Source organism: Manis javanica, chromosome 1 (genome assembly GCF_040802235.1).
Source record: "Manis javanica isolate MJ-LG chromosome 1, MJ_LKY, whole genome shotgun sequence".
Classification (NCBI taxonomy): Eukaryota; Metazoa; Chordata; class Mammalia; order Pholidota; family Manidae; genus Manis; species Manis javanica.
The window spans coordinates 103,104,535-103,122,809 of record NC_133156.1 but is presented as its reverse complement, the minus strand read 5'-3'; the positions used below and the strand labels follow the sequence as shown (position 1 = coordinate 103,122,809).

The 18,275-nt window shown below is 35.6% G+C and overlaps 1 protein-coding gene across 4 annotated transcripts in view; it reads left to right on the top strand.

Moving 5' to 3' along the window:
• IPO11 (importin 11) overlaps window positions 1-18,275 on the top strand; it is a 289,809-nt gene that overhangs the window by 155,137 nt on the left and 116,397 nt on the right. For all 4 annotated transcript variants that reach the window (XM_073235815.1, XM_073235800.1, XM_073235804.1 and 1 more), the window contains exons 25-27: window positions 4,071-4,166; window positions 4,848-4,961; window positions 12,628-12,749. In XM_073235815.1, the coding sequence (XP_073091916.1) occupies window positions 4,071-4,166; window positions 4,848-4,961; window positions 12,628-12,749 (332 nt within the window). The remainder of the gene's footprint in view (window positions 1-4,070; window positions 4,167-4,847; window positions 4,962-12,627; window positions 12,750-18,275) is intronic.

Below are 18,275 nucleotides of genomic sequence, written 5' to 3'. Positions count from 1 at the left end.
CTGTATCTGCTATACTATGAGTAACCTCAGTTATGGGTTGCCCCATGTGGGGGGTAAGAATAGTCAGTAGGGACCCAAAGAGGGATTGGTGAGCTGTATGGAACACCAGATTTCTTATCCCCATGGTACACAACCCCTCATTAGGGCCCTACGGGTCCATATTGTCAATGATATTTTTCATGCCCAATTCCCTTTAAACCTGCTGGAGCTCTGTGTACATTTGCCAGCTAGTGGGTAAGTATGGTAAATCACCCTGATTAGGCCAGATTGCTCTGTGGACTGCTCCAGCCAGTCTTAAAATGCATGATTCCTAGGTCTGATGGGCATTTTGTAACATCTGCTGGAGAGAAAAGTGAGTCGTCAGGGAAGCCAATTTACACATTTCTGACCCAGACAGATCAATGTCCTCTACTCCTAAATCCCGAAGACGCAAAAGCAATGTAGGCAGAGGCTCTGAGGGCTTCTGTCAAAACTGGGTGCTCAAATCCACCAGCTTGGTCTGGGTATAAGGGCAGAGCATGGAGTGCTCCACAACCTGGGAAGGGGGCTGCTCCTCTCCCTAAGGAACCCGTAGTTGTTGCATCTGTATTTTCTTGACCACAACCAAGTGGGCTTTCAATACGGGAGGGGCTGGGGCCTCAGGCAGTGGCTTCGGCAACAGTTCTGCCCTCTGTTCTACTCCACTCATCCTCCCCCTGACATCTCTACCATCTCTGGGGCTGCACCTTCCTTCACCTTCCCCATGGCATCTTACAGCTCACATTTTTCTGCTGCCTCTTCCCTCACCGCTAGTATGTCTCTTAGTAGCATGACCTCAGTTCTCAATAGTTTTTATTCCTTTTTCAGAGCATCCCACAACTCATCTCCCAGTCCCCTTGATGCTGAAGTGCATCTCTCCTTGGTAACCCTTTCCAGTGCCACAAGAAACAGCCACCCCTCACATATCCTGCCACCCCATGGCCATTTAGTTCCCCTAAGGAGTCCCCCATTTTGCAGAGGGCATCTCCACTGCCTCCAGTGTTTCCACCCTTCCACAATTCTGAGGAGGGGCCCACTCCTCCAGGAGGCACTTTACCCCAGACAAAATCCCCACTGGAGAAGCTCTGTGTGAATCCCCACCTCTTAAAGGGGGATACCTGGGTGAAGACCCACCACCCATCGGGTGTTCCCGGATGTCTCCTCACCACCCACAGGCAGGTCCAAGGGTATTTCCCCACCATCTATAGGAGCAACCTGCCCAAACATTGCACCCATGAAGACAGATTGGGATTCGCCTGATCCTGCTGACTCACACCAGGTGTAGCTCTGAGGTGGAAGGGTGCTCCCTGTCCAGGGGGGGTGGTGAGTCCCCCCCTATGAAACCGATGAAACTGAAGTAAGTCAAGGGAAAGGTTATGTTGGGAGAAAAGCCTTTATTTCTTACAGTCGCTAGTCAGGCTTGGCACCAACCGTCTCCTCCAGCTGCAGCTCTGACTTAGCTGCCACAGCCTGCTCTCCACTTTCCACCCACCCCTTCCAGGAGGAACTCCATTGGCGGGTCCTTGGTGACTGGCAGACACCAGACCAAGTACAAACCAGGAACGTAATTCTCTCCAACCCTTCCTTGCCCCAGATTGACATGAGACTCTGCAGCAGTAAACACCTATTGATAATGTAAATTACCTAAGGCTAGGTGGGAGATACTGGAAATTCTGTCATTTACCCCACACCCAAGTAATTTTTCAGAAATGATCTCATCTGTGGTTCCTAACATTTTTGAATACAAAGACTCCATTTTAGTTCTGAAATATATGTAGATCCTTTACGCAATAGTAACCATACTTTTATATATAAAGAAAATGCACAATGATAGAGAGCTGGTTTGTATTGAATGGTAACACTTAAGTGAAATTATATTTTAAAATTCAGAATGATGTTAAATGTATGATTGCTTTCCCTTTTCTGGACAAACTTTTGTAATCTTTGGAGTTAATAATTTTTTGGTATAATTTTTCATGTGCACTAAATTCTCTGCCACTTGTTCATTTTCAGACACATCAACACATCGATTATTTTATTACTTTAATTTTCTTGACGAAGTCTCTTCTAGGCATCTGCTGGAGAGAGAGGTGCTAACTCTTTATCGGAGCAACCCACATCTGGGTCCAGAGCCATGCTATCTCCCCCTCCTTATTCTTCTCTTCAAGCTTGTAGCTTTTTTTTTTCTTGTTCCTAGTGTCCGGAAATTTGATATGCCTTGATGTAGGTTTATTTTAATTCATTGTACTGGGTACTGATGGGCCCCTTTAATTTGGTTACTGTTTGAGACCCTTTTTAAAAAATAAACTGTCTTCTCTGGGGGAGGGGCGAGGCAGTTGCCCAGGTATGTAAATTTCGGAATATCTAACAAACATTTTTTCTCAATAAACTTTCACTCAGTCTCTTTTTTAGTTTTTTTTAACCCTCCTTTCCATAAGTATATGGGTCTGCTGAGTTCTGTGTTCTTTGGTGGGGAGAAGTAGGGAGAAAATACATGATGTAAATCAAGTTGCTTCTCAGCTTTGCAGGTGTCAGCTCTCTGATCTGATGAATCAGTTACCTCTTGAATGTCTTCATTGTAGCTTCCAGTACTCATCTTTGATACCCTTTGTCCTTTTAAAATTATTCTCCCCTCCCTTTACAATCCTTTTCCTATAATTTTTGTGGGCTTTCAGGAGACAATGAAGTTATATGTGTCTAATAGTCAGCAGATGGTCTTGCTTTCCATTCATAGATCAAAAAAAGACTGGTGACATCTGCCTCTGAGACTCTCAATCTATTAGCTTATCTACACCTTCCCCATCTTTTTTCCAAATCTAATTTTTAAAAAAAGCTTTGAGGTTGTTCTGAATTGTGTTCTGAATCTCATCTCCTGTTGCTTTTAATCAGGACCTGTGATATCTTTTATCCTGTTTCTCTTAGTAGATAGCATAGTGCTTGGCTCACAGTAAAAGTTTTTGTGCCTTTAAACTTCTGTTTGAACATTCCCTTCTTGCTCAAAATGAGAGAATGTTGTTATCCATAGGTACTATATTTGCTTACTTTGAGAATATTGAAATGCATGGAGTTGGATTAGACTGTCATCATGTGTGGAGCATGCATGCTATTGGTACATAGTGAATAGAGACTGGAGATGCGAAAAGCCCTTTGGTGCATGAAATAGTCCTGCACAGTACACACTTGTCCCACTCAGAATGCTAGTGTTGATCTTCAGAAACATTGCTGTAGGGAAACCTGGCAGTGCCTCAAGATAGGTCCTTGCCCGTAGCCCTCTCAAATGGCATCTGTTTTCATTCCTGTCTCTCAGCTAGTGGGGCTGGACCTGTGAAGAGTCCTCCTTGATCACAATGCTGCTTCCTGACTACTGCCTTTGTCTCTCCCTAAAAAATAAAACAAAAATTAAAAATCTCACCTCACGTGAAATTTCATGCTATACCTATTTTTGTAGAGGGAACCCATTTCACTCAATTAAAAGTAATTTATATTTTAATATTTTACTCATAAGAATCAGTACTCATGATTGATAATCTATATAATTATAAGTGAAATGATTTCTCCTTTAATAAGCGTGCAATAAATGTGCAACATGCCCTTTTCTGTTCAATTTATTGATACAGTTAAATGTAGATTTATTTTTGGGCAGTGAATATAGTTGTTAACCAATGTCTCTTTTCACTATTGAAAGTCAACACTTTAAATGCCTTTTGTTGCCTCTATTAGTGAAACATTTGGAAGGGTTATTTGTTTAAAATGCAAATATAATAATTATAGTAACATGATAGCTATGTTACAAGAATGTGCTTAATTATACTTCTATTCAGGATGTATAACTTTGTCTAAATATACAGTTTACATCAAATTACAGTTTTTAATGGATTATCTTGTGCAAGAGTGTCTAATGCCAGAATATTGAATACTTCATGTATTTTATGTATTCTCAAATTTAGTGTGTGATATTTAATACATTGTTATCTTTGCCTGTGTTGTGCATCTGTGCATGAAGAAATTACTTACATTATTAAGTATTACTAATATGTCTTTCTGGTTTTTAGGTTGTGGAAAATGCCCTTAAAGTGAACCCAGTATTAGGCCCACAGATGTTTCAACCAATACTACCCTATGTTTTCAGAGGTATTATAGAAGGGGAGGTAAGATTTTTCTTAAGCTTCTAAGGGTAGTATTGGACTCTAGGGTTCTAGTTTTAATTATTTTCCTTCTTGGTTGGAACATTTTTTCTATATTGTTAGGTAGCTTAATATTGGATAATTCTGAAGTAAAATTAAGTTAAATTTCAGTGTAGTTGTATAGCTTTGCCTTTTCTTTCTCCACATAGTAAAATACAGATTTTCTTTGATGTCTCATCTCTGTCACTCTTGTGCATGTGCATTCACACACAAAGATTTGAAACAGGAATGGAAAAAAAGTAGTGTTACTTTTGTTACATACTGAAGATATGAAAATACCAGTTATTTTCTGTCAGGCTTGTATATAGATAGATCCAGGTAACTATGCATGTTAGGAATATTTAAAGTAACATAAATAGATAAATATGCTAATGGAAATATTCTTTCTCTGCTCTTCTCTCATTATTATATATGTTCATATGTAATCCGTGTAAATATATATATTTAATACATATTACCCAATATGATGTATGTATTAGTTAGCATTCAGGCAATATTGGCAGCTCTTTCTAAAGAAGCAAAATGAAAGAGAATGTTGTTGTTATTTTATGTCCCTGTTGTTTGTTACTGTATCAGTGAGTGGTTGTAATTGTTTATACTTGTACCTTAAAATAATTTTACATGTGCTGTATTTTAATTGTACAGAGGTATCCTGTAGTGATGTCAACGTATCTTGGAGTTATGGGTCGAGTCTTGCTACAAAACACTAGTTTCTTTTCTTCACTTCTTAATGAGATGGCACATAAATTTAATCAGGAGGTAAGAATCAGTTCTCTTAAATTGAAGAAATCTTTATGCAAATTAACATTGGAAATAATTTGGTAAAATAATAAGTCAATAGAAGTTTTGCAATATTTTGACTTTATTATTTTAAATCTTTAATAACTTACATGTACCTGTAATTTGGAGAAGAAAAAGAAAGGAATCTGGATGGAATTTGTTCTCTCAAAATGATTTATTCTGTTTGGCTATAGGATAGGATAGGATAAAATTTTGATTTGTTTATGGTTGCAGTTTTCATTTACTCATACATAAAGTGAAACAGGAGTACTTTCCATATAATCACTTGCTGTCTTTGTTTCATTCCTTTAATGAACTTGTTCTTAATGCCATGCAATAAGTTTCCGTCATAATTATTTTGTAATCTTTTCAGTAAAGACATCAATAAACTACAGTAACTGAAACCAGCCATTGGAGTATGGAATAGTTTCTTAAATGAGTTGGTTACTTGAGACTGTATGTATTATATTAAAAGGTGGTTTTTATGTTTTAAGTCATTAATCTGTTAAGAATTATAAAATGTAGAAGGTGAAGTGTACTTGACTGATATCTTTCGAATGGAGGCAGGTCGCAAAATCTTTGGTTTGTGTTGGAAATAAATATAACTATTAGCACTTCATGGAAATCCAACGTAAGGAAGTGTAAATTTTAGAATGTATGTAGTTTTTCTAGAATTAGACTAAACTAGAGATCCTAATCTTTGTTTTGATGAGTAGGTAGGAGAGACTTTTCATTAGCTTCATTAAATTTAATTGTGATAGCATAATGTTAAATAGTTACAAGAGTTTATTGAGTCTAGCAAAATTTGAGCAATTTTAATAACAATATATTTAATAATAACAAATTTAGTGTATTATTTAAATTGTCACAACAACCCAGTGAGATAATAGTATTTTAATTTCTATCTCACATTTGAGAAATCAGGGGCTTAGAAAGATTTAGTGAATTTGCAAGTTTGCACAGCTAGTAAATGATCGATGGAGTTGGTATACAAACCTCCGCAACCTGACTTCATAGCCTGCCTCTTATGGAGACATTCTGCTGCTTCCTGCCCATCCCGGAACAGGTACTTCTCCACTAGACATTGGAGACAATTAGACAAGTTTATAAATACTCTTTTAAGGAGAGAGTATTTTTATAATTTTATAATTGTATTATAAAATCTATGTTAGAGATATGAACAGTGTGCTGTGGGAAGAGAAAGAAAAGCTATCTTTTCTGTTTAAAATTTTTCCTCTAATTTATCTTATTATATTGAAGTACACATAACAGAATTTACTATCTTAATCATTTTTAAGTGTATGGGTTAGTCGTATTAAATACATTCATAATATTGTACATAGTCTATGATTTTGACTACTCGAGGGACCTAATGTAAGTGGAATCATACAGTATTTATCTCTTTTTTTGTGACTAACTTATATCACTTAGCATAATGTCCTGGAGGTTCATCTGTGTTCTGGCATATGTGAGAATTTCCTTCCTTTTTAGGGCTGAGTAATATTCTACTGTATGTACATAGCACATTTTGTTTATCCATTCATTGTTTAATGGATGCTTGGGTAGCCTCCACATTTTAGCTTCCATAGTAATTCTATTTTTAATTTTTTGAGGAACTGCCATACTGTTTTCTATAGCAGACAAACCATTTAAAATTCCTTCTCACAGTGTGCAAGGGTTCCACTTTCTTCATGTCCTTTGCAACACTTGTTTTCTGGTCTTTTTCCCCTCTTTTTGGTAGTGTCCTCCCTAATGGGTGTGAGTGCTATGTCATAGTTTTGATTTGCATTTCCCTAACAATTAGTGGTATTGAATATCTTTTACATGCTCCTTGCCCACTTGTTTATCTTCTTTGAAGAAATGTCTATTCAAGTCCTTTGCCTGTTTCTGAATTGGGTTGTATTTCTGTTGAGTTTTAGGAGTTATTTGTGTATTCTGGATATGAGTACCTTTTCAGATACATGGTTTGTAAATATTTTTTCCTATTTTGGGGATTGCTTTTTTACTCTGTTGATAATATATGATGCATAAACTTTTTGAATTTTCAAAAAGTCCAGTTTGTTTTTTCTTTTATGGCCTATGCCTTTGGTACTATATGCATGAAATCTTTGTCAATCCAAAGTTGTGAAGTTTATACTGTTTTTCTCTAAGAAATTGATAGTTTTAGGTCTTACATTTAGGTGTTTGATCTATTTTGAATTAATTTTTGTATATACTGTGAGGTAAGGGTCCAACTTCATTTTTTTGCATGTGGGTATTCAGGTTTCCTAACACCATTTGTTGAAAAGACTGCCTTTTCCCCATTGAGTGGTCTTGACACCCTTGTCAAAAAAATCACTTGACCATACATGTAAGGGTTTATTTTTGAGCTCTCTATTCCATTGGTCTATATGTCTGTCTTTATCCTATTATCACATTGTATTGATTCCTAAAGCTTTGTAGGAAGTATTGAAATCAGAAAATCTTCTGGTTTTATTCAAGTTTTTGGAGATTCTTTTGGCTGTTCATGGTCCCTTGGGATTCTGAATTAATTTTTGATGGGGGTTTTTCTTTTTCTGCAAAAAACGTCATTGGAATTTTGGTAGAAATTGCATTGAATCTGTAGATTGCTTTGGTTAGTAGACATTTCAACAATATTAAGTCCTCCAATACATGAACATGGGATGTGTTTCCATTTTTTTAATGTCTTACTTAATTTATTTCAGGAGTGTTTTATATTTTCCATTTATAAGTCATCCACCTTCCTTGGTTTTAATAATTCCTAAGCATTTTTTTTTGGATGGTACTGTAAGAGGAATCATTTTTGCAATTTCTTTTTCAGATTGTTCATTATTAGTGTATAGAAATGCAACTGATCTTTCTGTATTGACTTTGCTGAATTGGTTTATTAAGTTATAAGAGGTTCTTTTGCGGGATATTTAGAAGTTTCTAGTTAAAAGATCATATTATCTGCAAACAGAGATAATTTTACTTCTTGGTTTCCAATTTGAATGCCTTTTCTTTTTCTAACCTTATTGTTCTGACTGAAACTTCTAGTGCTATGTTGAATACATGTGGCAAAAATGGGCATCCTTGCTTTGTTCCTGATATTGGAGGATAAGATTTCTTCAGTCTTTCACCTTTCAGTATGATGTTCATTGTGGGTTTTTCATATATATTGCTTTTACTGTTTTGAGATACTTTCCATCTCTTCCTAGTTTGTTCACTCTTTTTATCATGAAAGGGTGTTGAATTTTGTCAGATCCTTTTCCTGCATCAGTTAAGATGATCATGTGTTTTTTTTAATTCTTAATTTTTTCCAACTCTATTGAGATATGATTGACATAATATATGTATTTAAGGTGTATAGAGTGATGACTTGACACAACTTATATATTACAAAATGATTACTACACCATAGCTTTAATATCTCCATCATGTCACATAATTACCATTTCTTTTTAAGGTGAAGACATTTAAAATTTATTTTTAGCAATTTTCAAGTATATTATACAATGTTATGAATTATAATCACCATGCTATACATTCTCAGAACTTATTTATTTTATAAATGGAAATTTGTAACCTTTAACCAACATCTCCCCATTTCCCCATCCCCTAGATCATGTGGTTTTTATCCTTCATTTATGTTATCTTGCATGTTACCTTGATCAATTTTCATTTATAATGTAATATAGAGAAATAATGACCCATGGAATGTATTACTCCAAGCCCATTTGCAATGTGAAGGATTGAGGATAGGTTTGTAGCCACTGGTTCTGACTTATTTCTGATACTGTATTTAGAGTGCAGGCTTTTCACAGAACAGTTTCCTTACCTTTTTTTCACTTTGCATTCTGAAAAGGAAATATCACAGAGAAATTGAAAAAATAATTTAAAGCCATCATATTTGAGCCTAGAGACTAGGGGAATGAAAGTGAATAAAATATTATTCTAGTTCAAATGGATACTTTTAACTTTGAGCAGTTATAAAGAATATCCAAAGTATGTGCAGGAATTCTATAGGGCTAGGTAAACGAGTTCAGTAAACCCTGATAACTGAAAAAGGAAGGAATTTGGAGAAAAGTTTTTCTCTTCTAAACAGTTGAAAATAGTAGGGGAAGCCCAATTTAATTAACAATAATTTTATATCTTTAGGAAAGGAGCTGGGTTCATTGCAGAAGTTACCATTAGAACTGTTTCTTCTCTAAACATTTACCATTTTAAGTCTGTCAGTCATTTGTTTATATTGACTAAGTGAAACTTTTTAGACTGATCACCTTGTTTAGAGCTTAGATCCTTGGAGTACTGAGTAACACTTTGGTTGTAGAGAAATTTACCGGAAAATGACTGTAAGCCCTCTTCTGCAGGATAGTCTCTCTTTTGGTATAAACAAGTGTTGGGGAACTCAGGATGGGGAAAGGGCTTTGTGGATTGAGGGTTCTGGACAGTTCAGGACCCAAATGTTCATTTCAGTCATCTGATTTTAATTTGTACCTCACCTTTTCTTCCCTATTATTGGTGTCTTGAGTTACAGCTTTCCTGATACTTTGTACTCCTTCAGGAATGGGGAAGAGAACCTAGAAGGCTCTCATTGTTTCTTATATAGGTACTCAGCCACTTTTCCTGCTTTGAGGTCTGTGCTTCACCTACACTACCTTTGCAGCCTGGTGATTCCAGGGTTCTGAAGACAAACCCGTTTGCATTATTGCATTAGATTTTATTCTCCTGGCAGGCGGTTTGGTTTTAGGCTTTTCTGATCAGGCAAATCACCTACCACCCTCTCATCTACCTTCCAAACACTTTTGCCATGTTTACCCATGTAGTTTCTTCTCTTTATAGACCCTATGGGGTATTTCTTTGCTTTTTATATATTATTATTCTCATTTTGACTGGATTTCAGAGGGAACCAGTGAATGCGTATGGTCAATGTTTTCACAATGTCAGTATGCTTCTAGGGAAATAACTTTATTATAAAGATGCAGTAAGGTGTTTGTAGCTGAATAATGTGAGTTATAGTATCTATTTATCTTTTTATAAAACTAATACTGAACTAAATTATTCCTTAAGTATTCCCTTGTTTTCTAGAAACATTGTCATCTTTTATAACAATGTCTTTTAATTAAACTTTGTAAGTGTTGGGGGGCAGTGAGAAATTTTGGTAACTTACTCCAGATACTATAAATCCTTCATCCTAAGAAGATGACTCTTCTGAAAACCTGCCACTTGAAAACTACAGGATTTTTACCTTAATCAGTCCTAAGTGTTTGACTTGAAACAGCACACTTCTTTCAAATTCTAGAGAGACTGAAGGTACTTTTTTTATTTCTGCATAATGAATCAGCTGTTTCATGAAATCTTACATAAATACAACATTTTATTTCTTGAATAGCAGTTGGTATGAAGGTTAGACTAAGCAGGGAACATTTAGAGAAAAAAAAGACCACCATTTGTCTAAACATTTTATTTTACTTATACAGGGGATGTAATGCTACAGAATTACAGGGGATGCAATTCTTTTTTCTAAAGATTTATTTATAGCTTACATTCTAAAAAGTTAAAACTATGGAACCATTCGGAAATAGAGTTCTTTTTTCCTGCAATAGATATTTATTTAATTGGTATCATCAACAGATTAGTTTATATCTGCATTTGTGAGGCTAGAGCTTGGCAAACATTATCAAGGTAGAGAATTCTCATCTTTTTCTTTATTATATTGCTTAAAAGTATTTTGATTTTAGAAATTAGTTCTCTGAAAATATGGTGAATTTCTTTTGCTGCTTTATGATCTACTATCAGTGGTCATCAACATGTATTAAAGTTGTCCTGTTTGTATTTTGTGACCTTTTAAAGTCTTGCTCACTAGGTATTAATTGCAATAAATCTGTAGAGCATCTATACCATTTGTTTCCAAATAAAATATGAATTGAAGACACCATGGTATAAATTAGAAGTTACTACTCTGTCTTGGTTTATGGTGCCCTTGATGTGTGAATAAGATTTGCATAGTGCTTGTAGGCCGAAAGAAATAGAAATGTCTGACAATTCCTATTATTAAGTAGTTAGGTCCAATTAACTTAGTGTCTATTTATGTGCTAATAACATAGTAGCTATTGAAAAACACAAAAATTTAAAGAAAGAATAAAATTTTCATTTCATTACCACAATTACCAACTAAAAGTATATGTATGTCTATTGGACACTACCCAGATTTTCAAACTGGAATCAGATTGGACACCTCCACCTTCATTTTCTGTTCTACCTTGATTTTGGGATAGTACCTTGTAAAGATATGAAGTCATCAAAGGAGTATAATGTTGAAACTGGGAAATACCTTGAGCTGATAGTTTTTAACAGCATCTGAGAAATGTCTGTTTTTCTCAGTAATTTTAAGCATTCTGTGAATTCACTGTGACATGTTAGGATGCAGTACACAGTTTGGAGAACTCAGATATGAATTATTGTCTTAACTTTTTTTTTTAATGTGTTGAAGCATTTCTTGGAAAAAATGTAGAAGCGTGAAAGTAAAAAAAGCATGAGAACTTAAGGTTGATTTTATGTTATAAAAATCCATGAGGTAGAGATTTTGACATTAAATGCATTTTTAAAAAGACACTAGAAGTGGATAAGTGTTTATAAGTAAACCCTGAGATCCACTTTCAGTCTACATGATCAGTTACAGTTGGTTGATGTCTTACTTTACAGATTATAACTGAATCAGGCAGAGATCTCCAGGAAAGTAGAAGTGTGAGTGTGTGTGTGTGCGTGCATGCATGTGTAGAGAGGCAGAGATCTCAAAAGAGAGAATGTGTATACCCATGTCAGAGAGAGAGAAGGGAGGTGAGATTTTAAAGAATTGTCTCACATGATTGTAAGGACTGGTAAGTTCTAATTTTGGAGGGTAGGCTGAAAACTCAGGCAGGATTTCTATGTCACAATCTTGAGACAAAATTTATTTTCTGGGGAACTCGATTTGCTCTTAAGGCTTTCAACTGATCAAAGCCGAACTGAAATATCTAGGATAATCTCCTTTACTTGAAGTCAGCCCATTACACATGTGTGTCACATCTGCAGCATCTAGGCCAGGAGCCAGGCAGCCGACCACCTTAGCCACCAGAGTAGCTGGACACCTTAGCCTGCCTTAGCTGATGGGTTAAATTAATTGTCAGACTAACCAATTCTGTGTTGTGTAGATTTACTTTTAATGTAGCATATAAATGTCATGGGAAATGACTTGTTTTCCTTTGAAATTCTGCAAGTTGAGGTTGTGACCTGTCCTTTACCCTGAAAGCGGCAACAGACCTAGCCAGCAAATCAACAGCGAGCGCTAATCCTGGGAAAACCACTGCAGCCTAAGTACACGTTGACAGTTCTGAAAAACGTATTTACTTTTTTTAGTGTTCCCGGAGGAGTGTATTGGATTGGGGATTTATTAGGTGAAATTACTAAAAGTGTTTACTGGCTGCATACTCGTTTTGAGCATGTCTGTTTAGCTCTCAGAATTAGTTGGCTCTCAAGATTAATTGGAGTAATTTTCTGGCTTTGCTCAAATTATTCCTTTCTAGCTCAAGGCTTGCCCGTGCCTTATGAGGTCTTAGCCTTTATCAACACTTACACACAAGTAAACATTTCAAATATTTTGAGACGCCTCCTGGTCTTTTTTCAGATGGACCAGCTTTTGGGAAACATGATTGAAATGTGGGTTGATCGCATGGACAACATTACCCAGCCTGAAAGAAGGAAACTTTCAGCTTTAGCTTTGCTTTCTCTTCTGCCATCTGATAATAGGTGAGGATATGTTTTCTTTAAGTTTATTTCTTTAAAAATCAAAGTATCAGCACTGTTTTTGGTCATTGTTACTGCTGTGTGTTATGGGGCAGTGTTGTTTTAAACATACATATGCTAATTTTGTTAGTAGATAATGACATGGCCAGTGTTCGTCTAGATCTTAAAAGGTATGAATGGGAGTGGAGAACACTGCAGTTCAAATAGTAGTATATGTTCACCAGTTAATTTCACCATTTATTTATTATAAATAAATATTATATTTATTTATTCATTTCACCAGTCAATTTTATTCCTGCCTGATTTCCCAGTTTTTTAAATAATAGATTTTATTAGACTTATTTTAGGTTCTTCTTTATACATAGATATATTAAATAAATACTATTTCAGTGTCAGTGGCACTTCATAAAATATATTATCCTCCTAGTAATTCAAAAATATGTTATATAATTTTATTATTTGAATTATCTAAAGAAGTTTGCAAGTTGTTTTTTTCTCCTTATGTAGATGAAGTCATTATGTTTTCTTGAACGTGAAATACTGAGATTATTGAGGAGAAACTAGAAATGACATAGGTTGCGTGTAGAAAGATATCTAATTATATCCAAAGCATATTTGTTTTACATTTTTAAAAATCAAAATACTATTTATTTGCTTCAATATTTAATTTTATGTGAGTGCATGGCTCAGAAATATTGTTGATATGTAAGTTGTGGAAATAGTTGGCATCTCTTAGGAAAATACAAAGCTTCTGTAAGTTTACGGAATTCTTAGGCTGGGTGCCATGTCAGTCTATATATAAATTAAAGGACGTAATTTTATTAAGAGTTAAAATTCTCTTAAACATAAAAATTTCAAATTTGGAAGTTGTGAGGAGATAGCTTTTTGATAGGGATGTAAGATTTTTGTTTTTAAAATTAAGTATGTATTGAAAAATCCATTGGACAGTAGTGAATTCATGTCATTTTAAGGGTACCAAGAAACTCTTGACTAATGTGGTAATAGAATTTTAAAGAGTAATGATGTGACCTTATAATGGATTACTGACTAAAGAAACAGTGATACAGAAAATGTAGTGATCTGAAAAGCAAATAAAAAACTTAAATGCTGTAGAAACTTGGGACATAGTTTACTGGCCAATTTAGAAATATTTGTTTTCACGTGCCCTAGTGGAAGAATGTTGATGTGTTAAGTCAGCAGTTTTATTGCTTCCCATTTTAACCTTTCTTCTACTTACAACTACAAAGTTGTTGGAGTTTGAAAAAATTTCCTCCCCTTCTGAATCCCCAATGATATTTCCTGGTTAATCTTCCATATAAAGTAATGTCCTGTTCCTACACTTGTTTTAGACTTTGTGATATAACATTTCTCTTGCCTGAAATAAATAGGTCTTAAGAATAATGTTGATAATGATTTTTTGAAACAGGTTAAATTGGTAAATGTTATTTTCGTCTCCTTTCATTATAATGGATTTTCAAATGCAGAACTATGCTCTTCTAAAGCAGGATTTCTCAACCATAGTACTAGTGACATGTGGGGCCAGATGACTATTTGTCATGGGGTTTCTCCTTTATATTGTAGGTTATTTAGCAACATCCCCGGCCTCTACCCACTGGGTGCCAGTAGAACCTCCCACCTTCAGTTTAGAATCACTATCTTTAGGGTGATCATTTGGAAAACTATTAAACTCTTTTACCCTAATCCACTACTTCTGATTAATTTGGTAAAGACTATAGACTTTGGACCTACACTCAAATTCAGTGAACGCCACCAGTCACTTGCTAATGACCATGGCCAAGTTATTTAACTTCCCTGTGCCTTTGTTTTCTGGTTTTTAAAATTGGGATGTTAATAGTATCTTCCTCATGAAAGTATTGTATAGATTCAATAAGTTTATGTATGCAAGGTCAGACTGTCTGGATAGGTGAGGCTAGCTGTTTTTATTTCCACCCTTTCATCCATCCATTTACTATAGTACAAAGTTCTAAAAGCTAAGTCTTTGTGTGTACATGCATTTGTTTTTAATTCAGTACATATTCAGGTATACTGAGTATTTATATATTGTTCATTAAAAGGATGTGTTAACCACATATGTTCTAAGGAATGTCACCTGCTTGAAGTTCTTCTGTAGTAGTCTACATCATCATCAACTTATGGATACATGATACTGTTTCTGTCTGCTCTCTACATTCTTGGTGTATCTTCTTGGTAACCTTATGAACATAAAGTGATTTTTTTTTTGATTGTGTGCCACCACTGTTTTGTGTCCTTTTTGTTTTATTATTTCTTTAGCTGGTATAATTCCAAGTTTATATCCAAGTTTATATTTTCTCTCATCGGATCTATAATTTATACATAGAGGGAGTAATGTTTTTTCAGCTAATGTTTATTTGAAAATAGCATTTACATCTACCTCTTTTAATGTTATCCAAAGAGTTTTTTTCCAAAGGCACAGATTAAACAAAAACTATTACTTGTAGATGAGAATGAGAATAATGAAATTTTCCTTTGACTCTGTTGTTTAAAATAGTTCATCCTCCAATTTCAAAGACCCATTTTTATGATGTAGTTCCAAGAATTTTAGATGTGAATAAGAGTTCTTTGAGATCAAGTGTTTTAAGAACTTTGAATTTCACTTCTTTTTTTGTTAGATTTAAGGAATATACCAATGGAGACTATTTAACATGAACTAGTTGAACAATTAAGAGAGATTGATAAAACAGTGGGTTTTTAGGTATGAAGGCTTGCTTTTTAGGAGAAATCGCCTATAATAAAGTCCTCAGGGTGTAAGATTTACTAAATGTCTCCGTAATTCTCATTTATCTCAAGAAAAATATATATATCAGCATTTGGAAATTTACTGTTATTTAAGAATTTTCTCAGATAATTTTCTGAGTCACTTTACAACTTTTAAAACATCAGACTAGTAAAATCAAGGGAGGTTCCAAAGAGCAGTATTTTGGTATAGTTTAAATATAGTTAAATAAAAGGCAGTTACAATTTTTAAGTTGTGGACAGGTTGTTTTACCTGAATTATACTTGGTTTAAACATCTGTTCCTAAGTGAGTATTTAGCATGATAGGATTTTATTTTCATCCTTTAAAGCAGACCATGGAAGCCACCCATTTAAAGTGTACAATTCAGTAGCTTTTATTATATCCACAGAGTTGTGCAGTCAATTTTAGAACATTTTCCTCATCCCCAAAAGAAATCTTGCACTCTTTAACATCCTTATTGTCTCATCATCCTTTAGGCCATGGCAGTCACTTATCTACTTTCTGCTCTATAGATTTGCCTATTCCAAACATTTCTGATAAATAGAAGCAGATGCTTTGTGATCATTTGTGGCTGGCTTTTTAAAATTAGCATGTTTTCAAGGTTGACCCATATTGTAGCATATATCAGTATTTTATTTTGTATTATTCCTGAATAATATCCTATTGTATGGATATACCACATTTTGTTTATACATTCAACAGATGATGACATTTAAACTATTTCTAGTTTTTTATTTTTTGGGGGGAGGGGGAGGTGGCTGTTCTTAATGATGCTGCTATTACTCATGTACAAGGTTGTGTATAGATTGCTGTTTTCATTTCTTTTGAGTATGGCTGGGTCATTCAGTGACTCTGTGTTTAACCTTTTGAGGAACTGCTAGGCTATTTTCAAAGTAGCTATACCATTTTACATTCCTTCCAGCAGTGTATGAGGGTTCCATCCAGTTTCTTCACATCCTTAACAACACTTGTATCTTTTTTATTACAGCCATGCTAGTTGGGCATAAAGTGGTATCTCATTGTGTTACAGAACCATTCAAACCTGGTTCTACTGACCCAACTTGCAGCAAACCTAACACTGACACCACTGTGTAGTGAATGCAAATAGATGTGTATTAAAAGGCACTGACCAAGGAGAATGGTAGCTAATGCTCAAAGTCCCAAACTCCCAGTTGGCTTAGAGGCAAAGACTTTTTAAAAAAATTAAGGTATCATTGATATACAATCTTATGAAGCTTTCACATGAGCAACATTGTAGTTACTACATTCACTCATATTATCAAGTCCCCCTGCCACCCCACTGCAATCACTGTCCATTGGCGTAGTAAGATGCTACAGGGTCACTACTTGTCTTCTCCATGCTATACTGCCTTCCCCATGACCTATCTAAGTCATGCTGATTATAATGTAAGTGCTGATTATAATGCCTCTTGATCCCCATCTCCCTGCCTCCCCAGCCCCTTCTCTTTGGTAACCGTTAGTTCCTTCTTGGAGTCTGTGAGTCTGCTGCTGTTCTGTTTCTTCAGTTTTGCTTTCTTGTTATACTACCCAAATGAGGGAAATCATTTGGTACTTGTCTTTCTCTGCTTGGCTTATTTCACTGAGCATAATACCCTCTAGCTCCATCCATGTTGTTGCAAATGGTAGAATTTGTTTTCTTTCTGTGGCTGAATAATATTCCATTGTGTATGTACCACATCTTTATCCATTCATCTACTGATGGACACTTAGGTTGACAAGCAAGGATTTTTAAAGACAAAGTTATATATGAGGGTCTCAGGATGCACGATCAGCTCACAGACAACTTCTGAGTAGTTGAGGATTAGGTCAACAGGAGATGTTTTGGGAATCTTAATCATCAGTCTTCTGGCTCCAACTTTCTAGGGTCTTTGTGGTTATAGTGAGCGTGGGGTCCATCCTGTGGGGGTCTCAGCTCCTGTAAGCCAACTCAAGGACATACGTCAAGACATTATCTCTGAATTATCATAGAACTGAAGTCCTATGACAATGATTTACATCAAGGCTAAGCTATTTACACCTGCTTGACTTTCATATCCTCTCCTCCTGCATGTATCCATTGCCCTAATCATCCTTAACTGTGAGTCCAATTCCCACATTCTGGCTAGGAGGGCTCAGGTCAGCCCGTAGTGAACAGGGCTTTGAGGAAAGGGGTTATCTGCCCAGTTTCAATTAGGGTAGAGTGTCTTTTAAATGGTTCTTCTCTGCATTGCTCACCTTTGGGAAGCTGACTTGACACAAAGGCTTTTGACTATTAGTTGACTGATAACTCTGTGCTGATTTGGGGGTGCCTGAGGAAATAACTGAGATCTGAAGGGGAGAAATTAACTCTGGTGAACATGTTGAAAGCAGGTCAGTATCCGAGAAGATGGAACAACCTGGGCAAAGGCTTTGTAGCTGGAGGGGTCAGGGCACCTTTGGGAAACTGAGAGAAGGCCAGTGTGGCAGCCATTAGAGCAAGTGGAGTGAGGGCAGTAAAGTTGGAAAACTGGGCCCAAAATAGAGCATAGATCCTTGGAAGGCAGAGCCTTCAAGGAATGGTTGGTTTTATTCTCTGAGATGAATTATGCAATTACTAGTTTCTATCTAACAAAACTGTTACAGATCATTTTACTCATTTCTTTCTGTGGAAATTTTTAAAATCCATTTTTCTGGTGCCCAGGTTGTCACATAGGGAACATGCTAGGATTCATATCCTTTAATTAATTTTTGATCTAGTGTTTGCTTGTTTGCT